This window comes from Macrobrachium rosenbergii, chromosome 6 (genome assembly GCF_040412425.1).
Source record: "Macrobrachium rosenbergii isolate ZJJX-2024 chromosome 6, ASM4041242v1, whole genome shotgun sequence".
Taxonomy (NCBI): Eukaryota; Metazoa; Arthropoda; class Malacostraca; order Decapoda; family Palaemonidae; genus Macrobrachium; species Macrobrachium rosenbergii.
The window spans coordinates 28,994,012-29,014,011 of record NC_089746.1 but is presented as its reverse complement, the minus strand read 5'-3'; the positions used below and the strand labels follow the sequence as shown (position 1 = coordinate 29,014,011).

The following is a 20,000-nucleotide window of genomic DNA, read 5'->3' as shown; positions in this document are numbered from 1 at the left end:
CTGCAGGAGTGAGTGGTCTGTGACCATAAAAATTCCTTTTGCCATTCCAGTTTAGGAACCCGGTATGATCTGGTCTGTCAGCTTCACCTAGATCTTTTGTCAAGACCCGCCCCAAAGATCTCTTTCCTCCACTGTATTAGTTGATGGCGCTACGTACAGTCTTCTCAAGAATTACTTCATGCCAGTGGCAAAGCTGCGACATTATCACCAAGTAAAAAAATATCCTTAAACAACGAGCCATCGTCGCACTTTCAACATGTATCAATCATACCGCGAGTAAATCTTTTATAGATATGAGTAACGATAAGTACCACCTCTGTTACCGTAAGTTTTTCTCCCCTATACCTCTATCAATCCTTTCCTTGAATGCCCTTGAAAACGAACCCCAAGTTCATGTCTCTGACCATATCGCCAGTTTATTTTTTCTATATATGCCTGTAATTGTATAGGTGGTTTATAGTACAGAAAATGTGCCGTTGTTATTCATGGATAGAATTACAGTAATTTCTCATTTCCTGTCAAAGTTAATATCTTAAAAGTTCATAATTCTTCTTAAGAGAAAGGGTTAAAAGTGATTGCACCCACTGACAGCAACAGTAAGAATAAGTTCAGGTAAGAGTTTATGGTAAAATCAAGTGGCTGTTTCTTTTTCGTTTGTTTCTGTAAAACTGACATCACAGTTCTGCTTGATGGATACAGCACCTGGCCTGTCATTGGAGAAAGGGCAGACAAGGTAGCTTCTGTATATCCTTGTCAGGTCAGATTTTCTGGGACTTAATATCGTATTCCCTTGGTGGTGATATTTTCACTCTACTACGCATATATATGCGTGTATAATATATATATATATATATATATATATATATATATATATATATATATATATATATATATATATATGTGTGTGTGTGTGTGTGTGTGTGTGTGTGTGTGTGTTTATGTAAGTGTAAAAGTTTCAAAACATTCACAATAAGCGGAAACTGAGATACATATACGGCGGTATGTTACATATGAATTAAGGCTGTATTCATATTTTGATAAACATATTTTATATATAATATATATATATATATATATATATATATATATATATATATATATATATATATATATATATATGTGTGTGTGTGTGTGTGTGTGTGTGTGTGTGTGTTAGCGCGCGCGTGTCTTTGTGTGTCTGTCTGTCTGCATTTATATACATACACATGAATACATACAACACTTAATGACTGTACGCTTAATCAACATGTAAAAACCCTCGTCCTATGTACCTCTGTTTATTTTGAATTTTTTTAAACGTTTACATTTACATATAGCCTATATATACGTGTATTATATATAAATATAAATATATATTTATATGTATGTATGTATGTATATACACATACACATACTGTGCGTACATACATACACACACATAATGTGTGTACACTTATATATATGTGTGTATATATTGAAAATATCACCACCAAGGGAATACGATATTAAGTCTCAGAAAATCGGACCTCAGACAAGGATACAGGGACGTTAGTACTGAGACTTCCCTTTTTCCAAAAAGAGCCAAGGTGTTGTATACATCAAACAGAATAGGGTTTTTACAGTTTAAAATAAAGAAACAAACGTGAAACAACCATTTGATTTTGCCCCAAACTCTCTCTCTCTCTCTCTCTCTCTCTCTCTCTCTCTCTCTCTCTCTCTCTCTCTCTCTCTATTATATTATATATATATATATATATATATATATATATATATATATATATATATTTATTTATTTATTTATTTATTTATTTATTTATTTATTTATATATACATTATACAGCTTACTTCCAGCTGTAATTTTAACCTTAGCCCTGGCTTGTATTATTTGGACCCCTGTATTAGAAAAATGTTCAAGAATAGCCTAAAAGATAAAATCACTGAGCTTTCTTTGTAAACTTATTTTTATACTTCTTCAAGTCTGCTAAGTAAAGGACTATAAAGTCGAAAATCCTTGCAGCACTCCATTGTTTCTCTTTCCTTTCTTGGATTTTTCTTTATTTATTTACTCATCACGGTCCATATTTTCAGGATTTTTATATTTATATTATATTACTATATATATCCATATTTATATATATATATATATATTATATATATATATATATATATATATATATATATATATATATATATATATATATATACATACATGCATACATATACATACACATACACATATTGAGGTTTTGATAATGTCTTCTAACTTGTTTATGAGCAAGTGTTTTTATGAGCCAGTCGGTTCACATTGAGAAGTATTTTAAGATGTCTCAAAATAATATGATTTTTTACAACCTGTTTTTTTTTTTTAATAGGAAGATATGTATAATGTCATGAAGTTCATCTAGGAACGAGTGGGTTTTCATCGTTAACGTATTAAATCGTTCAAAATACTATATTTTTTGCAACATACGAAAGGTCATCGGTAAGAATACATCTTATTTTAAAAATAGGTGCTTTAAATAAAGATACAAGTGACTGCTCATCCGGAAATTTTTATTTTTTAAGCTTTTCAAATACTGCATTTTTCATTCTACTAATAGCTTACCGATGAAATGAAAAAGTTTTTTTCTTTTTCAGTACCTGCGATTAATTGAGATATATATGAGTAATCGTTTGCTCCGTTTAAAAAAAATTACTATCAATTCTACATGCAGTTAGCTTTTAAGTAGAAAAGCTGTACGTGCTCGTGTTGATGTATAATAGTGTTCCCATATCGTTGTAAAATATGATGATGTCAAGATAGGAGACTGCCGAGACGGGAAATCCCGGAGCTTTGGCCAAGATACCGGATTATTCGGGCCGGTGGTCGAGAATGGTTGGCCACGGGCTGGACAGTGACAAGTCGAAACGTGTTCATTACCCGTGCACTATCGTTAATATGTATATAAAAAACTAATGTCAGTTTTGAAAGCGCAGTGAGCATTCATAGTGAAATTATAAGCCGAAACGCAACCAAATTACCTTGTACGGATTTTTTTTTCTTTTTATATTTTTTGATAGGACTCTTTAGAAAAAAAGGAAATATTCAAAAGGTTACACAGGGTAGTTTTGAAGTTCATGATCTAACTTAGATAGTTTGAAATAACAGTATCGTGTTCAGGTTTTTTCTTCATATACTTGCTGCTCAGTTGCGCGTGGATACTGTGCGAAGCTACACTGAGAATCATCTACATAATTTTAATGTATCTCTAGCCATCTACCGATATATATATATATATATATATATATATATATATATATATATATATATATATATATATATATATATATATATATATATATATATATATACCTTTTATGTATGTAAGTACATACGTTAACATATATGCATGCATACACATGCATACATTACTTTAAAACGAAATCACTTATAAAAAAAAGCAAATAGCGGGACAGTACGCTCGAATATGTCCACTCTCAGGATTAACCTTAACCTCGAGGTTAATGTTGAAAATGTACCTTTTTGGATTATGATTAAATACCTCATTCGGCGAGATGGGAAACGTGTCAACGTCGCTAAGAACCACATTTTGCATTGCGGCCCAATATATAAACCCGCGTGCAATAAATCAAAGACAAACTCTATTCACTAGGTTCATTTATTTAGCATCGACAATTTACATGTATATTCCTTACTTCCGCGCATATTGGAATTGTATGTATCCATTTGTATGAATGTAAAAGTATTATTGTTAGAAAAATAAATTTAAAGGAAATTCCAGCACTTAGGTAAAGAAAACAATGTTTTTTTAAAAGCGTCATTAAGTGAGATGGATGTGCTTGTTTGTTCACAAGCACCTGATTCCAGTTGGGGGGAACAGAGGAAGACTGACAGTGCTACGCGCATGTCAGGTACAGTGTTGAGCCTGTTTCTGTCCTTCGTCTTTAATTGAGTTAATGTCGAAAATCTCAGTTCACACAAATAAGTAGTTGCAAAGGGCAATGATAGTAGAGCATCCATTTTACCCGGTAGTGGAAATTCCCCTTTGTTCTTAATCCAAAATGAGCACAAATTTAATTTCCCAAATTCGCTCTTAAGTGTGAAGGAACAACTAAGATGCAGCAATTCAGCTTCCTCTTCAGGGAACAAATTTAACTCAATTATTGATTCAGGACTTTGGAAAGCAAATACTTATTTTTGTATATGTATAATAAATTCGTAATAATATGTACTTTTATGTTTTGATTGGTAAAGCCTGCCTTGTCATTTGAGAAATCGGTAACCTAGCAATGATTTATGAGTGCTGTGCAACAGGAGAGTTTTTTATATTCTGCACTTTGCACCCACTTGCGTTTTTTTTCTTTCTTTTTTGTCGCGACCAACTAAAGGGTCGGGACCAACATTTTGACAAACACTGGTCTAAGAGACAAGAAAGAGGCGACACAATTCGGTTCAGATGAAAGTGGCTTATCATGGTACGGGTGACAGATGGCTCGGGTATCAGTGAGAGTGTATGACGTCAGTGACAGATGGTTCGATATTTTTTGTCTTCAAGTGACAGATATAAGCAGAATGACAATTGGGCCTCATTAAACGTGACTGCAGTTTTGATAAAATAAACAGGTGATTTCCATTTTGAGTTGACAGTAGGTGTGAAATAGCTGACAGATGGCCTTTCTCTTTTTGTGGCTTCGTGTTTTATTTAGTTAAGTCTACCATCTTGAAAAATATATAAAGTAATTTGTAAACAATAGAGTTTTAGTGTCTCCAATACTTTGATAATTATTGGAATCTGGCTTCACTGTAATGTCAAGAGATCATAGTATTATAGAGGGTAAACGAAAAGTTCAGTTTCCTGGAAACTGAGCTTTTTAAAGTGAATTTTCTGTACGTTTTAGGATTGCGAAAGATAAATATGTAGCTCAGGGACGTTGGAATCGCGTTTTTGTTTTATTATTTTTGTTTTTACGCGAAACGAGAATTGTGACAAAGTATTTCAGTTACCTTCTAAGCACGTGAAGTGGCCATGATTACCTAATTCAAAACGGTGTGTGTAAAAGTACTAAGAATGATACATCGGCTTTCCTTCAAAGAGGTGACCAGTGAGAAGAAATGTGCAGACGGTTCAGCCGTTTATTTCGACGCTGGAGGAAATATAGATGCCAAGTGGCGGTCGGCTCCTCCAGCTTCTTGTATAGCACATTTTTCTAACATTTTTCCCTTTCATAAGAGCAGCCTATGTATCATTACTATTCATTGCCAGCTGAACACACCTTCCGTTTGCCTATTCTCCTGTTGCCGCTATACTTTAAGGCTAAGGAACTGTTTGAGGAGACAGGAATATTTTTATTTTTATTTTACTGGGTTTTTAACATAGCGAGGACCAGTAGTTTTCAACGTTTGCAGGGACCAATAGTTTTTCAACGTTTGACTTGCCTGTAAGTAAAGAACATTCAGTACCTACATAAATCAACAGCTTCCACATTCTCCACCTCTGTGAACTTTCGTTACTCCAACTTCCTGGTTTCCATGTGCCTTCTTAGCTTTCGGAGCAGAAACTGTTTATTTTATTCTGCTGTAATCACTCAAGACTTTCTGACGCATCAGAGACTAATTGCTATCAAGCTCTCGCGTTACCTAAAGCTGAGGGTGTTAGTACCGGTTATTGTTCAGTTTTCCGTCAACATTACGTAAAGGTAAAGAAAATATACACCCACTTATGCCGGAAGGTCATAGTTTCACGTTAAGGGTATCCTGTTTTAACACTTTTACATGGACTGCATATGTTTTAGGTTCGTGTAAACTCACAGTTGAGTGGCTGTGTGAATGGCCCTGTGACCATAACGTTTGGTTTTTACCGTAATTCCTAATGAACGCTTCTGAACAAATTGCTTATTTTGGTAACTGGAGCCTTACAAAAATTGACATCGCGTACCTAAAATGTTAATGTGTTTTGTCTCATAAATATTTAAATCTTAGGGATTTTATAAACTCTTCGCCCGTGCAGCTGCACGGAGCTGTCTGCTTTTTTTTCTTTTTTCTTTTTACAGTAACAGAACATCGAAATCACCTTGTAAATTACTCGAACAAGGGATCTGGTTCTTCGTCTTTGGTTAATATTTTCCTTTTTAGTTTCACTACAACTGTATTAAATCTGATAACATTTTGTAATGTTTTACCTGTGGAGGTATTGTGCTAAGGTCAAATCCCCGTATTTACCCATTAAAAGAACCGAAGTATTTGGTGAAGGCTGACTAACCCGTCAAGAGATTCTCCTTTTAGTTAACTGCGACGGTTCGATGCTTTGCTCCGTGAGATCATAAACACAGAGAGAGAGAGAGAGAGATTTTGTCATAGAGAAAAAAGTAGTTAAATAAATAACTTGGTCTTACACGAGCTTCGTGTCAGAGAGAGAGAGAGAGAGAGAGAGAGAGAGAGAGAGAGAGAGAGAGAGAGAGAGAGAGAGAGATAAGATAAGATACCCAAAGAAACAAATTATTGTTAGAGAACGACGAAAAATTATTTGAAGGGTATCTTTGTGTTAGAGAGCCAGTGAGGGAAAGAGAGAGGGGATAGAGAGCTTAGTTTTAAATCCATTAAAGTAAATATGTAACGGGACATTTCAGCAATAAATAATTTTAATCCGATCAGATCAGTCAGTGTTTTAAAATAATTCATGTGATGAAAGGTTTAATCCAGTGATGAATTACATTTGAATGTTATAAAAGCTCTGTATTTTGTTACTTCGGTTTTTCAAATCTAATATCAATTATTTCAGAATTCAGCTGGAATCATGTAGGTCGAACAAATATTCTGCTCTAATCATGCATTTTTCACAGAATTATGTATTTTTTCATATACTGTACATAGTGATATTTCAGAATACATTAGTTCATTTAATAATTGCCTGAAGTGTTAAGATTTCGTTCTTTTAATTTTATATCAGTCAGAATTTGATTCCTATGCAGGATGTAGTGCAAGGCGCTTTTTGGTACTCATATAATAATAATAATAATAATAATAATGATAATAATAATAATAATAATAATAATAATAAATATTTTTATTATTATTATTAATATTAATGTAGTAGTAGCAGTAGAAGTAGAAGTAGTAGCAGCAGCAGTAGTAGTAGTAGTGGCTCTTGTTATTCTTTTACTACCTCGGCATTATTTTAGTAGCAGGGATATTAAAAGAAAGTCATGTCTTGGGCAACTCCTTATGATTGTGTCAAATGGATGCTGTTCGAAATATCCCTGTATACATAGTATTGTCCTCTCAATGACTGCAGCTGATACCGACACAATTTTAACGTCTATTAAAAAATTCAGTTCTGACCTGTGTAGGATTCTAATAGATTAACAAGATTATTTCGAAGTTGTAAACTACCGTATGGGACTGCTGCTACGAATTGATACTTTGTGCAGGTGAACTCCTGTATTTGAAGTTCGAAATCTTGAAACATTACTATTGCAGTTGATTGACAGAAAATGGGTATCGCTCGTGCTGCGAGCCTAGAGTATCTGGTATGAAGGGAGAGCAAGAGCGAGCGACTTGGAAGCAGGTTGGGCGGCCAGGTAACGAAGGGGACATCATGAGGACTGTTGGCTAAGGCCCTGGGATGAAACACCCTGAGGCGCCCTGTAGCATCGTCGCTTTTGATGCGCACTCCAGGCGTAACGCCCCAACTGACCACGTGGCCTCTGGAGGTACCTAACGACACTGTGAGGAGGCGTCGATGAGTCGCAGACGTTGTTCGCTGCTTGGCTTCTTCCTATTTCGGTTCAGAGAGAAGTTTGGGGATTATAAGAATTCGGAATGGTTCGATTGGAGTTGCCATTTTGACTTTATACTCCAGCCTCCGTGGTTAGGGAATAAAGAAGAAATAATTGCGCAGTAACGAGGATTGGCGATTCATAGCTTAGTAATAGATGTTTCTTTCCGGATAAACGCGGTCGTTATTAGTTCAACATTTTGGACTAAAACTGTTTCGACTGTTAGCTCTGTATTCATCGTCAGTTGGACAGTAAGGAATATTGATAACTGTAACTTACATCTCAGTTACACGATTCACTTGTGCTCTGATAACGACTTTTGTCCTATATGGTTTCCTTCTTGGCATAGGGTACGCTTATGAATAATGAGTACCTGTTGCGTTTATATTTAATATTTACGTAGTGGTGGAACCATTGGTAATACTTTTGGGCAAATCACTGTCCATTGGGCGCAATGCAAGTTAGTATATGGAATTACAACCTCGATGTTTTAAAATGCAAATTCAAACGTCGGATGTTTCCTGATCTTCATTTGCAAAACCTCTAATTCTCCATTGATGCCAGAAGTCAGTATCTTGCATATTTTGTCTAGTTCTTAAAGCAAGTTAATGTTACTTAGGTTACCAAGAGCAAAATAAGACGCTGGTATGACAGGGTATAGAATGTATCTAATGTCGCAGTAGTGCAAATAATGTAGAAAAAACATAATAGTGTCACGAGTTTGTGAGATTAGGAAATATTGTTTCACAGTTGTGCGAGTACAGTAAAGGGCTAGGCAGTCCTTTGCTGTACAGTTCTGGAGCAGAGCTACAGAATTCGATGACCATGGTCGTTGCGACGGCAGTTTACATGTAACAGTCAATCAGTCAGTCAATTTCCTAGCTATGTTAATATTGTCAGTGTTCATGAATTTTACCAGAGATATAATAATGATATCAATTACGGTGCACCATTGCCATTGTTTTCTGAGCCTTGTACTGATGTCAGTGTATTATGTATTATCGTCATTTGTTGATTTTCTCTGCTTTTTCTCTGCTTCCTCCATTTTTCTCCTGCAGATACCTGTTCCTCAGAAGCTTTGCGATCTTTTAGTCCTGATTTCGTGAATGTTGGGACATTTTGATTGATAATAATTGAAAGAATAACTGTGGTGCGTGTTTCGTTGGTTGCTGATAAAATGTGTTATCAGGTGTCAGCGTTCTTGATATCTCACTTGTTTCCCTCTGGGCATGTCTTTAATCGTTTGTTTCAAGGAGGAACTGTTGAAAATATTTTTAGTGCAGAAGATTTTGCCCTGTGTCAGATTGCCGTATTAAATTAAAAAATTGTAAATGATTAAACGATTTGCATTACATTGCCAGACAGTTATCGAATACTAAATTTATGTAGTCTTGGTAAACATGTTTTAGTGTTATTACTAACGACCATTTAATCTCGTTGATCCCGAAATAAATTGATCAAGATGCATTTGGTAGAATTTTCTTCCAGTATTGATTACCAACTATGCAAATAAGAAATAGGCACGAAAGGAGCAAGACAGTGTTGATGAATATATTGTTTCGTCATTTTCTTACTTAGGATCGTGAGATTCTTGAATAAAAAAAAGAAGAAGAAATGTTACTCGTATTTAATGTATTACAGGAACTTTTCCTTTTCGTTGTCTTTTAAAAATAGATTGTTGATGTATTTTATTTACTCATAAAGTATTATTAAATCCCTTTCTAGCAAGATAGAGTGTACAATTTAAATTTATTCATGAAGTTTAGTCAAGTTCTTTTCTTGAAAGACGGTAATAACACATTTTTAGGAAGACGATGTTGTCTGCTTTATACTTAAGGTGTAATTTCATCATTTGTTAAGAAACCTGTATTCGGTATATGATATTTATTCTTCAGTGACAAGCAGAACTTTTGCAAGAATTAGTGAGCTACCAAGAAAATATTTACATTATTTATTTTACAAAAACAGTTTTTCCAAAATCTGAATTAAGTTCAGACTTTTTAGAATACTAGACACGTCAAGGTGAATGAATTTTTGTGTGTGAAGAAATGCAGTAAATGTAATTTTCAGATGTCGCGTAACTTCAAATACAAATTCGTGTTTCTGCCCATCCGAGTAAGTATTTCCTGTTACATCCTCTTACCTCTTCCTAATAAACACCATATTCTGTGGAAGTTTGAATTTCAAGTCAATGGCCCCTGTGGGCTTGTTCAATGTGAATAGGTTTCATCTTCTGATTAATAATAATAATAATAATAATAATAATAATAATAATAATAATAATAATAATAATAATAGTAATGTCATCCTATGCGAATAGTTTGAAAATGAAAATTTGTTATGGTCAAAATAGTAATGACAACTTTCTTCTGCTGATGAGAATCTCTGCAAGACCAAGCATTACAATTATCTGAACAAGATACCCCTGAATCCGGTTTATAGATTATACTGTTGAGCCAAGGAAGGCATACAGATCCTTCTCCTCCGCCTTACCTGGGCAATCTCCCATGCCAAGATGCCCAGGAGGTTGATGGCCTTGGGCAAGGAGAGGTGAGTTGGTCTTAACAGTGCCCCGGGCGATTTCGCATACCTTGTGGCTTCCTTTGCCTCCTTTCTTGAAACTTGACATACATACGCCTCTACTTACACACAGACCGGTAGCAAATATTAGCTATAATAGATTCCGAGCCAAAAACAAGGCATTCTTCAGTACATTTTAAACTTTCATTTTTTTTTTAGACCGGCGGATTGCGGAAGGCTACTTAAGAAGGTCGTAAAACATCAAAAAGTCCCTCTTTAATACCTTCATTTATTTCGTGTATTAGCTGGATAGATTGTGAAAAGTAAACTTTAAGATCCCAAGACAAGGCTGTCCCTCAGCAGTGTTTCATTTAATTGTGTTTCCATTTAAGGTAACTTTTTTCTTTTATTTGGCCATAACATCACTGATGATGATTTGTAAATATTCCAGGACAAAATAATCTTTCGGCAATATTTTTCAACTTTTCTCTCTTCATTTTACAAAGGGATTGCGAAAAGTATCTAGAAAAAATCCCGAGACGTTATAAAGGCACACTGCAATATTGTTAACTGTACATTTTTTCGTTTGACCAATATATATATATGTATATACCACCCCAGTAGCAAAGCAGTATATCTAGTTTGTTTTTACTACATAATTTATGTACAGTTCAAGGTAATCGTATCTTACTTTTTGTAAGTACAGTCGAAGTATATTTTCAGCTGTAGCTGTGAAAGCAAAAAATTTCTTTTTAGTTCCCATATTAGCGCTTCATCCCAAAATACTGGCTATTATCCAGACAGCTAACATTCTCTGAAGACTCTTAAACGGGAAAAAGAGACGTCAAGTAAAAAAAAAATAAGTATTTTTATAATAATTAGTTAGTGTCAATGAACTATTGTTATTGACCATTTTGTCCATTTCTTGAACATCAGTAAAGTAACTTGCAGTTTCTCGACCGACTACCACTTTTTTGGATTTTAGTACAAAACTTCATGGAAAAGAAAATTAAAAGAAAAAATAAAACTGCGTTGTAGGTTGATGACAGCATCACTTACAATTATGTTAGAACTTTACCAACACGGAACGATATTAGAATGAGAAAACTCATACTTGCATGTCTTGTTTTTTTGTCTTTTTTTTTTTTTTAGAGACCACTTTCTGCCATTTTATAGCTGCATAGTGTTATGGAAAGGGATATATATATATATATATATATATATATATATATATATATATATATATATATATATATATATATAATGTGTGTGTGTGTGTGTATATATATACACTATATATATATATAGTGTATAGATATTTATATTTACTGCCCAGCGTAGTATGTAATCATTATATATGCGTCCTCCCTATCAAAGCCAATACTGTCATATCAGGCATCTTAAAATTTCGTTATATGATTGATTACAGTGAATTATTTCACAGATTAGTACAATGAAGTCTTCCCTTTAGCTGTTTTTCTTGAAAATAACTAAAGGCCATACGGGGACTTTTGGGGTGCCTGTTAGCATATTTAGTAACCTACTGCGATTCGAGCTTTTCCCTGTATCTTAAAATGAGCATCAATACCTGTTACCCTGTATGGCCTTGATTCCGTATGTTGATTTGTTTTAGACGCCACGTGTATTGCCCCTCAGTATCTTTTTTTCTTTGCTTCTATTTATTTTTTTTCATTAAGTTTTTTAAAAACATTGTTTTTCCTGCATTCAGGTTTTTAACGGATAATTCGAACGTAAAGAAGATCAAAGTCAAATCTTTTAACTTGAACGCATTGTATACTTTTAGAAGTTACTGATACCTCCGTCACATGTGAAAATGATTGTCGCATGGTTTAGTATATTTTTTCTGTATCTACTTGTAAAATATTGCCTTAGATTGCGTACTAGAATTGTGCCATTTTTCTGGTGAATATATTTTAAATCTGCCTTCTATTTTAATCGCGTTACAGCAAATACGGAGGCACTGGTGTAAATCTTTTCTCCTTTTGCCTTTTTTCGAAAACAAATTCGACCTGTGGTGATGTTAGCACCATTTCCATAATTTGTTGAATTCATCGTACTTCTTATTTCATGTCATTTTATTATTATTTTATATTATAAATCTTTTCTCAGCGCAGACTCACCGTTGCCACAGCAGTATTGCTTGGATGCTTATATCATACGAAAATGTTATTTTAGAAAATTTAAATAAGAAAATATTTAGTGTTCAACTTGACTCTAAATCCTAACTCGCATGTAATGCGGTTCCACACGATAACGGCGTAAAGAACAGGGTTGCTTTAGAAACAGGGCAAACATTTTCACCTCTTTTCAAATCTTTTGAGTCAGGTAAGGTCAGCGTCGGTTGGCTTTAGGGCACGTGGCTCTATGTACGCCTCATTAACGCGGTATTCTTACAAAATTTCATACCTTCTGCGTACAAATATACCCACGCATTTACTTTAAAAGTATATATCAGTCGTTACTCGCCTCACCAGGCGAAAGGACAGGGTTCTATTTTCACGTTGACGAAGTTGTGGGTATTCGATTTCTCCACTTTCATTTTATTCCCAGGAAGAAGTTTGACCCCACACGACCGGTATGAGCAAGACCGAACCAGATTTAGGTCTCTGAATCAAGACACTGCCATATTGGTCTTCTTAGCATACAACTATGACCAGAGGTTCTCGGGCTGAATGTTAATGAAAAGCAGACAACAGTTTCGGTATTGACGCTTTCAAGGTAATCCAGATAAGATGAAGCACTTGTATTTCATTCCTGTGTATTTTACCTGAAAGTTGTCGTTTCTTCCGAATATACTTTTTTGCTTTAGGAAAAAATACTAAGCAAAATAGATATTAGGGATGTTGAATTATGGAAATTTATTTAAACTAAAATGCGAAGTAATTCGTTTTTGACTTAAGGTTTGTGGTAAAGCACAGAAGCAGAAAATAGAAGACCTGAATTTATTATAGTTTTGCCATTCAAAATCGCAGATAATTAAATTTTGAAATGAGAATACTCATTTTAAGAGATAGCTCAATTTGCTTGAGGCAGCTTGATGAAGTAACTTTTAAATAAAGAGAATTCTTTGTATGATACTGTTTCTTTATATATATATATATATATATATATATATATATATATATATATATATATATATATATATATATATATATATATATATATATATATGTATGCATGTATGTGTGTCTGTGTGTGTGTTAATAACTAAAATCTTGAAGCTGAACACATTTAGAATAGCATTACTGATCATATGTGTCGCTTTAAGTTAAGAGGCAGTGTTGGTAGAATAATCCTGAATAGCTTGAAGAAATAACATGCAAAAGAAAGTCTTTGTACGACGTGTGTTCTGTAAAAGGACAAGTATGATACTCATCCCCATCCACCTACCTGGAACGAAGCGCATCGATGTTGTCGCCGCAGAGCTTCCTGCAGAAGGGGAAGAAGGGAGTTTTAATAAAAACAGCGTATTTGGTCGTTGACTTGTCAATACAGCAGCGTAAGAGAGAGATAGAGACTGGGAGAGAGAGAAAGAGAGAGAGACAGAGACAGAGAGAGAGAATTGCAGTAATAAATACAGGTTTTGAAATAACTAGCTTACTTGAAGCATGGGAGTGCTTTTGCGTGATTCAGATTTAATATCTGGAATATCTGTGAAGCTATGCAACACTTGGCCTGATGGTCACTGGAACTGGTGACCATCAGTGAGAGGCAGATGACTCTGGCATCGGAAGTTCCCTGGACCTTCTTTGGGGTCATTGCTTGGGAATACCCACCCATCTTCAGATTTGAGCGGCACTGGATTACACTAAGGCCTGAAATGATTGGTGGTCTTCGGTTCGGAAGGTATAGTTCACCTTCAACTCAGAAAACCCATTCCGTGAACTAGAATTTTGTTCATGACGTTTCTGTAGAAGAAACGGTAATCATTTTTTCATTCTGTTATTTTTAGTCTTGCATAACAAAAGCAATTGGCGTTTTGAGTAAAATATTTGCCGTCATTATTCATGTATAATGCGGCATGTGGACAATAATGGCTAAACATACTCTCTCTCTCTCTCTCTCTCTCTCTCTCTCTCTCTCTCTCAGTAGTAAGCTGGCACTGTAATTTGATAAAGTGAATCGCAGAAAATATCCCAGATATTAAATTTTAGGTGAATATTGCATATAATTCATACCATTGTACCACTTAGGTAAGTTTAAGTAACTTTCTAAGAAGCTCTTTTGATGCGTAGACACTAAATATATATATATATATATATATATATATATATATATATATATATATATATATATATATATATATATATATATATATATGTATGTATGTGTATATGTATGTGTGTGTGTGTGTAATGCAAACAGGTTAAATAATTTGCACTAGGAAGGACTGGAGCATATGAAAATGTATGTTAGTGATTATATGACTTTCATGAAGTGTGTCATAACTGTCAGCAGGATAGATTTTAAGGGTCAAATCTCTTCGTCTATTATGCTACTTTTTCCTCGTGTAACTGCCGATGTTTTGTGTCGAGATGATGTTGAAATTATCACTTTTGACTGTGTGATGACGCACATTTTCTGAAGTATTTACCGTTAAAACCAGTCCTATTTTTTCTTATTGACAGTGAGATTTGTTTTGACCGCTAATGCCAGCTTGCATCTCTCTCTCTCTCTCTCTCACTCTCTCTCTGCATATATATATTATCTGAACTCGTATTCTCTCTTTCATTTTCGCCTTTTTCCTTGTACACTTTTCCTCTCGATGTTCTCTTTTTCCTGTTATTCCGTGCGCTTCCGTCCACTCCTTTTATCTTTTCTTCGACATCCTTTTGCTATTTCCACCTCGTCTCCTATCTCCTCTCTTCTCCTTTCCCCTTCCCACTCCTTTTTCGTTTCCTGCCTGCTATATTTTCTTCTCTTATTTTTTACGTTCTAAGGTTTTTTTTTTTTTTCCTTTTCTCATTTCCTTATCCTGCGCGGACGGAATCGTTTGCGTATTCTCCTCCTCCTGCTCCTGCGGAAGGAGAGGACTCCTCCTCCACAAGGCATGCTAACAAGGATGAGATTCTAGTTTTATCCAGGCCCTCGAGGAATATGAGAGAGAGAGAGAGAGAGAGAGAGAGAGAGAGAAGGGTTGAGATACGGGAATTGATGGCAAAGGGAGTAAAGGTAAATGAATTTACCTTGTAATTGCCAGTGATACGATTGGGGGAAAGAGAAAAATGGGATCGCAGACCCGCTAACATTATTATTTCCCCGTATTTGAACGCTGCTGTGTAAAAGCAACCAGATGCAAAGCAGGCTGTTTAAACATTTGGAATGAACTGAACTGTACGTGTTGTTTGCGAGTGCATGCTTTGAGGAGAATGGTGTGGACTGTGGATGAATGTAAAGATGTATCGGAGAAGAGGCTGCTCAGTCACAAGAGGACCTTCATCGAATCAGATGTTGTAGGATGAATGTGACTGACTACCGTCTGGTTTTTCCTTGTTAGGCGCCCCTTATTAGCGTAAACGGTCAATGGCTGGCATGCTTACATATGTGAGTGTTTCTTTGTCATAAATTCCGTCAGGTAGCGTCCAAAGAATGGATATCGGTAATCCTCTGATGATTATACGGTTCAGCCACTGTTTCTTTCTTTTCATTGCCAAGCTTTGGAATTCTTTTCCTGCTTTTGTTTACTCAAATCTTATGACCTTCCTGTTAAGGATTGGAGGTTTTTGGTTGCTTCTTGGTGAAATTGCACCGTTCTTTCTCTCTTTCCCTTTTTCTTGTTTTCTTCGGCCTTGGGCTAGAAAAGGGCATGAAACTGATCGTCCCCAAGGCCTCTGCACTTAAATGGGAAATCTTTAGCTATAGGTATGCCTCTGAATCTTGAGGTATCTCGGAGGTGTGCGTCCATTCTCGTCAAACCTCTTACCTTCCTTTTCAGGTGACCGTCTAGTCTTTCCTGTCTATAAAAGATGGTAATATGCATTATGGTTGTTTCAGATGTGTTGCAGATTCAGGGTAATAATGTAATTGTTGTAAAGCCAGATGAGGGGATCCTTTGACCAACTTAGTTACGCGGAATTCTTTCCGGATTATTCAAGGTTATGTTATGAGGCCTAAATCATTTTCAAATATGTCATCGGACCTGAATTACTTTTAGATTACGCTATTGGACTGGATTTTTTTCAGACTATGCCATTACTTTTGAATTATTTTACCAGACCGGAATTATTTTCAGTTATATCATCAAACTAGAATTGGTGTCCCGATTATGACAGTACTTGGCGTTGATAACAAAGTCATAGGTATGTTAGATTGCTTAAACACAACGATACAGGACGTTGGATAATACAAGGGTAAGGTTTATACAAACAGAAATGCTTGTAAGTTAATTGTAAATAGTGAAAATCAGTAATATGTATTATTTTGAAAGTGTAGGTTTTATGACTTTCTAAATATGTTTTAGTTGCATCTCTCTCTCTCTCTCTCTCTCTCTCTCTCTCTCTCTCTCTCTCTCTCTCTCTCTCTCTCTCTCTCTCTCTCTCTGTAATTATTTATGTAAGCAGTTTAGAAAATAAATTATTTTCCTCATCTCAAAAGATAATATCCAGGTAAAATTATTGTGGAATCAGTGTTGCGCATTAGTTTAGAATCTGTTAATAAAATTAGTGCTGAGTTACCTGATTGGAAACAAGTGTCTTTTTAGAGACAGAATTTAACATCCAGTGGCTATGAGAAGTTGCCATAATGATTGGTTCAAATGAAAAGTAATTAATGGAAATGTAAATAAACTGTACCGTACAGCAAAACTGTATTGCACGACACCTGGGATGGATACGTATGTGAAAAGGAATCACAGTGAAACGTATACACTCGCAGAATAAATAATCATCAACAAGTGTCGTAACCTAACCCAATTCTCTCTCTCTCTCTCTCTCTCTCTCTCTCTCTCTCTCTCTCTCTCTCTCTCTCTCTCTATATATATATATATATATATATATATATATATATATACCTGTATATAATATATATATGTATGTATGCATGTATGTATGTATGTATATGTACATGTATATGTAAAGGTCAGTGTAAACCTATGTAGCAAGCTAGTAGATAATCATAATCACGCATCGTAGCTGAAAAAAATAAAATATGAGAGAGAGAGAGAGAATTAACAAGGTAACTAGAATTTGGACGGAGAAAGTACAACCAACGTAACTAGCAAGAGAGAGAGAGAGAGAGAGAGAGAGAGAGAGAGAGAGAGAGAGAGAGAGAGCTTGGAGCTCGGCCGAGTTCTCTGGCAGTCACTTTATATCCAGGCGGAATTATCAGAGTTTCATTTACTTAGTCCCTGGGGCGGAGTTGACGGGGATGCCCTTAGCGGGAACAGCTCTCGTAGTACTGCCGAAGGGAACCTCCTAACATTTGCTCGTTGTGTATGAGAGAGAGAGAGAGAGAGAGAGAGAGGTATGAATGTGATCTACGAGCATTTACGGATGGTTATTGTGTTATTTCAAATAAGGTATCTCAGTGCTGTGCTGCTCTGTGTTAAAACTAACATAATTAAACTCGTCACGATATTGTTGTTTTTCTTTGTATATGTTTTGTGGATTTTTTATCATTCTTAGACCAAATTAACGATAACGAATCGTATGGTTTGTTCATGTCATCGAAATTTTTATTACAATATTGTGCGGACTTTTAGTATCCTATGTTGACCATTTCTTGAACACGCATTTAGAGCTGGTTGGGGGATTTATTGAATACAGGCAAACCTAAACCTGTAGATAAATTAGTGATTCTGTGATAAAGGGTTCCCACAATTGTTGGAATCTGCATGGCTTTGCAGTGTTGAGTGATTTCATGTCCAAACTTTTCCGCAATACTTCATATTAGGTAAAACCTGGTTAACAATGGTTCAAGGTTGATTTTCTTAAGACCCACTTACATAGACGCACAAATCAAGTTGAATTTGTGAGTGAGTTAGAATACAATTTTGTCACTCAGTGTATGCTGAAGTTGTGAGATAATGTGAAGAATTATTTCTTTAGAGCAAGAAGGTAGTTAAGTTTTATATCGATGAAGATCTCTCTCTCTCTCTCTCTCTCTCTCTCTCTCTCTCTCTCTCTCTCTCTCTCTCTCTCTCTCTACGATTTTGGAATTTTCTATAATCAAACAGAACTGACATTGTAAGTGATCCTATGTCTGGCTCATTAACAGTCCATTTTTCAGGTATGTGCCGCAAAAGATAATGAAGTTCGGATAAGATATTCTGTTATGAAATATCGGCGTAGTTTTGAATTCCTAAATCAGGGAGTACCAAGAAAGGCAACATTCACATCATTATGGCCGAATTTAAATGAGAAATTAACATCGTCCATTCCGTGTAAAAGAAATGTTGCTGTTTGAACATTTTCAGATAAGCCCTACAATATACAGTAAATGAATTCTACAGTGATATTTTGTTTGTGGATTACAAGAAAACGTCTGAATTCAGCGAAATGAAGAACAACATAAAATGCAGTTCACTTCATTACTACAGAAGTCAGATAATGAAGTAGTAATCCGTTTCATTATAACTGAGTTCAGATAATTAAACTCAGTACCGTCTTTATTCTAGAAAGCGTAGTTGTAGGAACATTCTCCAGATAAGTCGCCGGGGCTTTTGAACAAACAAACCCCTTGAAGAAGTTTCTCCGGCGGGCATGGGTGTTTTGGAGAGTGCCCCCAGGACAAGGGTGAAACGTAGTTGGGAGTCTAGGGCGAGAGGCCTTCTTTTTAGGCTGCTGGACATGCCCAGGGCTACTTTTGACTGTACATAGTAACGAACCAAATATCGATTATCGGTTGCAAAAGAAACGCGACGTAGATGATAATTACGATAGATTTAAGTTTCTAAGTCCTTTTTTCTTCTTAGGTCATTTGCATAGCTTTGATAATTTGGTTACGCCGTATATGATATAAAGATTAGGTTTTTTGATGGGGTATTTTTGATTACTGTAATGAAGTGTCTCCGTCGTCGGTCTGACATTATTGATGAAAATGACCGTGTTGCTTCATCTGTTGATAGCATAGAAAATATATGAATAATGGTTATCCATGAAGAAAAGCATGAGAATAAATTATCTCCCTCCCCGAGGTGAGGGCTTCGACAAGGTAGTCCCTCACTACTGAAGGCGTTTGAATACTCATAAAGTAATTAATATATGTACATGTGATTGATCATTTTCCTGTGTAAATAGCCTATGATTTGCGACAAATTCAGACGTCATTCGGGAAAACAGTACAGGCATCACATTAATCATCAGAAGTTACTGCACTTCATGAAATATTAAGGTCTAGTTACTTCTTTTTTATTTTTTTTTCATACAGTTTGTATTAGTCTCAACTTCCGTTCATTACGAAAGCTTTAAAAAACGCGCAGGACAAAAATATCGTCCATTCGGTCGAAAAATAGGAATGGGAGAGAAAGAAGCCTGAAAAAAAACTTAGTTAAAATCTCCGTCGATGGGAAAAATTGGCATCGAAACTCACCATTAGGTTATTGCTTGCGGTTATGCCAGTACCCAAGCTACATTACAGGCGCGCAGGCAAGCACATACTAATGTACGCACACTTCACCGTGGCTGACTGGTGCTTGGGAAACTAGGTACGTATACATAAACGTACACACGATCCCAAAGCCCGATGCTGGACTGATGATGTATATA

The 20,000-nt window shown here is 35.5% G+C and overlaps 1 protein-coding gene and 1 long non-coding RNA gene across 7 annotated transcripts in view; one reads left to right on the top strand and one right to left on the bottom strand.

The window, feature by feature from the left end:
* Nucleotides 1-20,000, top strand: part of LOC136839398 (uncharacterized) — a 441,312-nt gene that overhangs the window by 167,083 nt on the left and 254,229 nt on the right. The gene's annotated exons all lie outside the window — the stretch shown is intronic.
* The window catches only part of twz (BTB/POZ domain-containing protein twz), a 240,450-nt gene that overhangs the window by 109,560 nt on the left and 110,890 nt on the right, over nt 1-20,000 (bottom strand). For 3 of the 4 annotated variants that reach the window (XM_067105387.1, XM_067105385.1, XM_067105384.1), the window contains one exon: nt 13,687-13,725. The exons of the other annotated variant lie outside the window; for it this stretch is intronic. In XM_067105387.1, the coding sequence (XP_066961488.1) occupies nt 13,687-13,725 (39 nt within the window). The remainder of the gene's footprint in view (nt 1-13,686; nt 13,726-20,000) is intronic. 4 annotated transcript variants of the gene reach the window in all.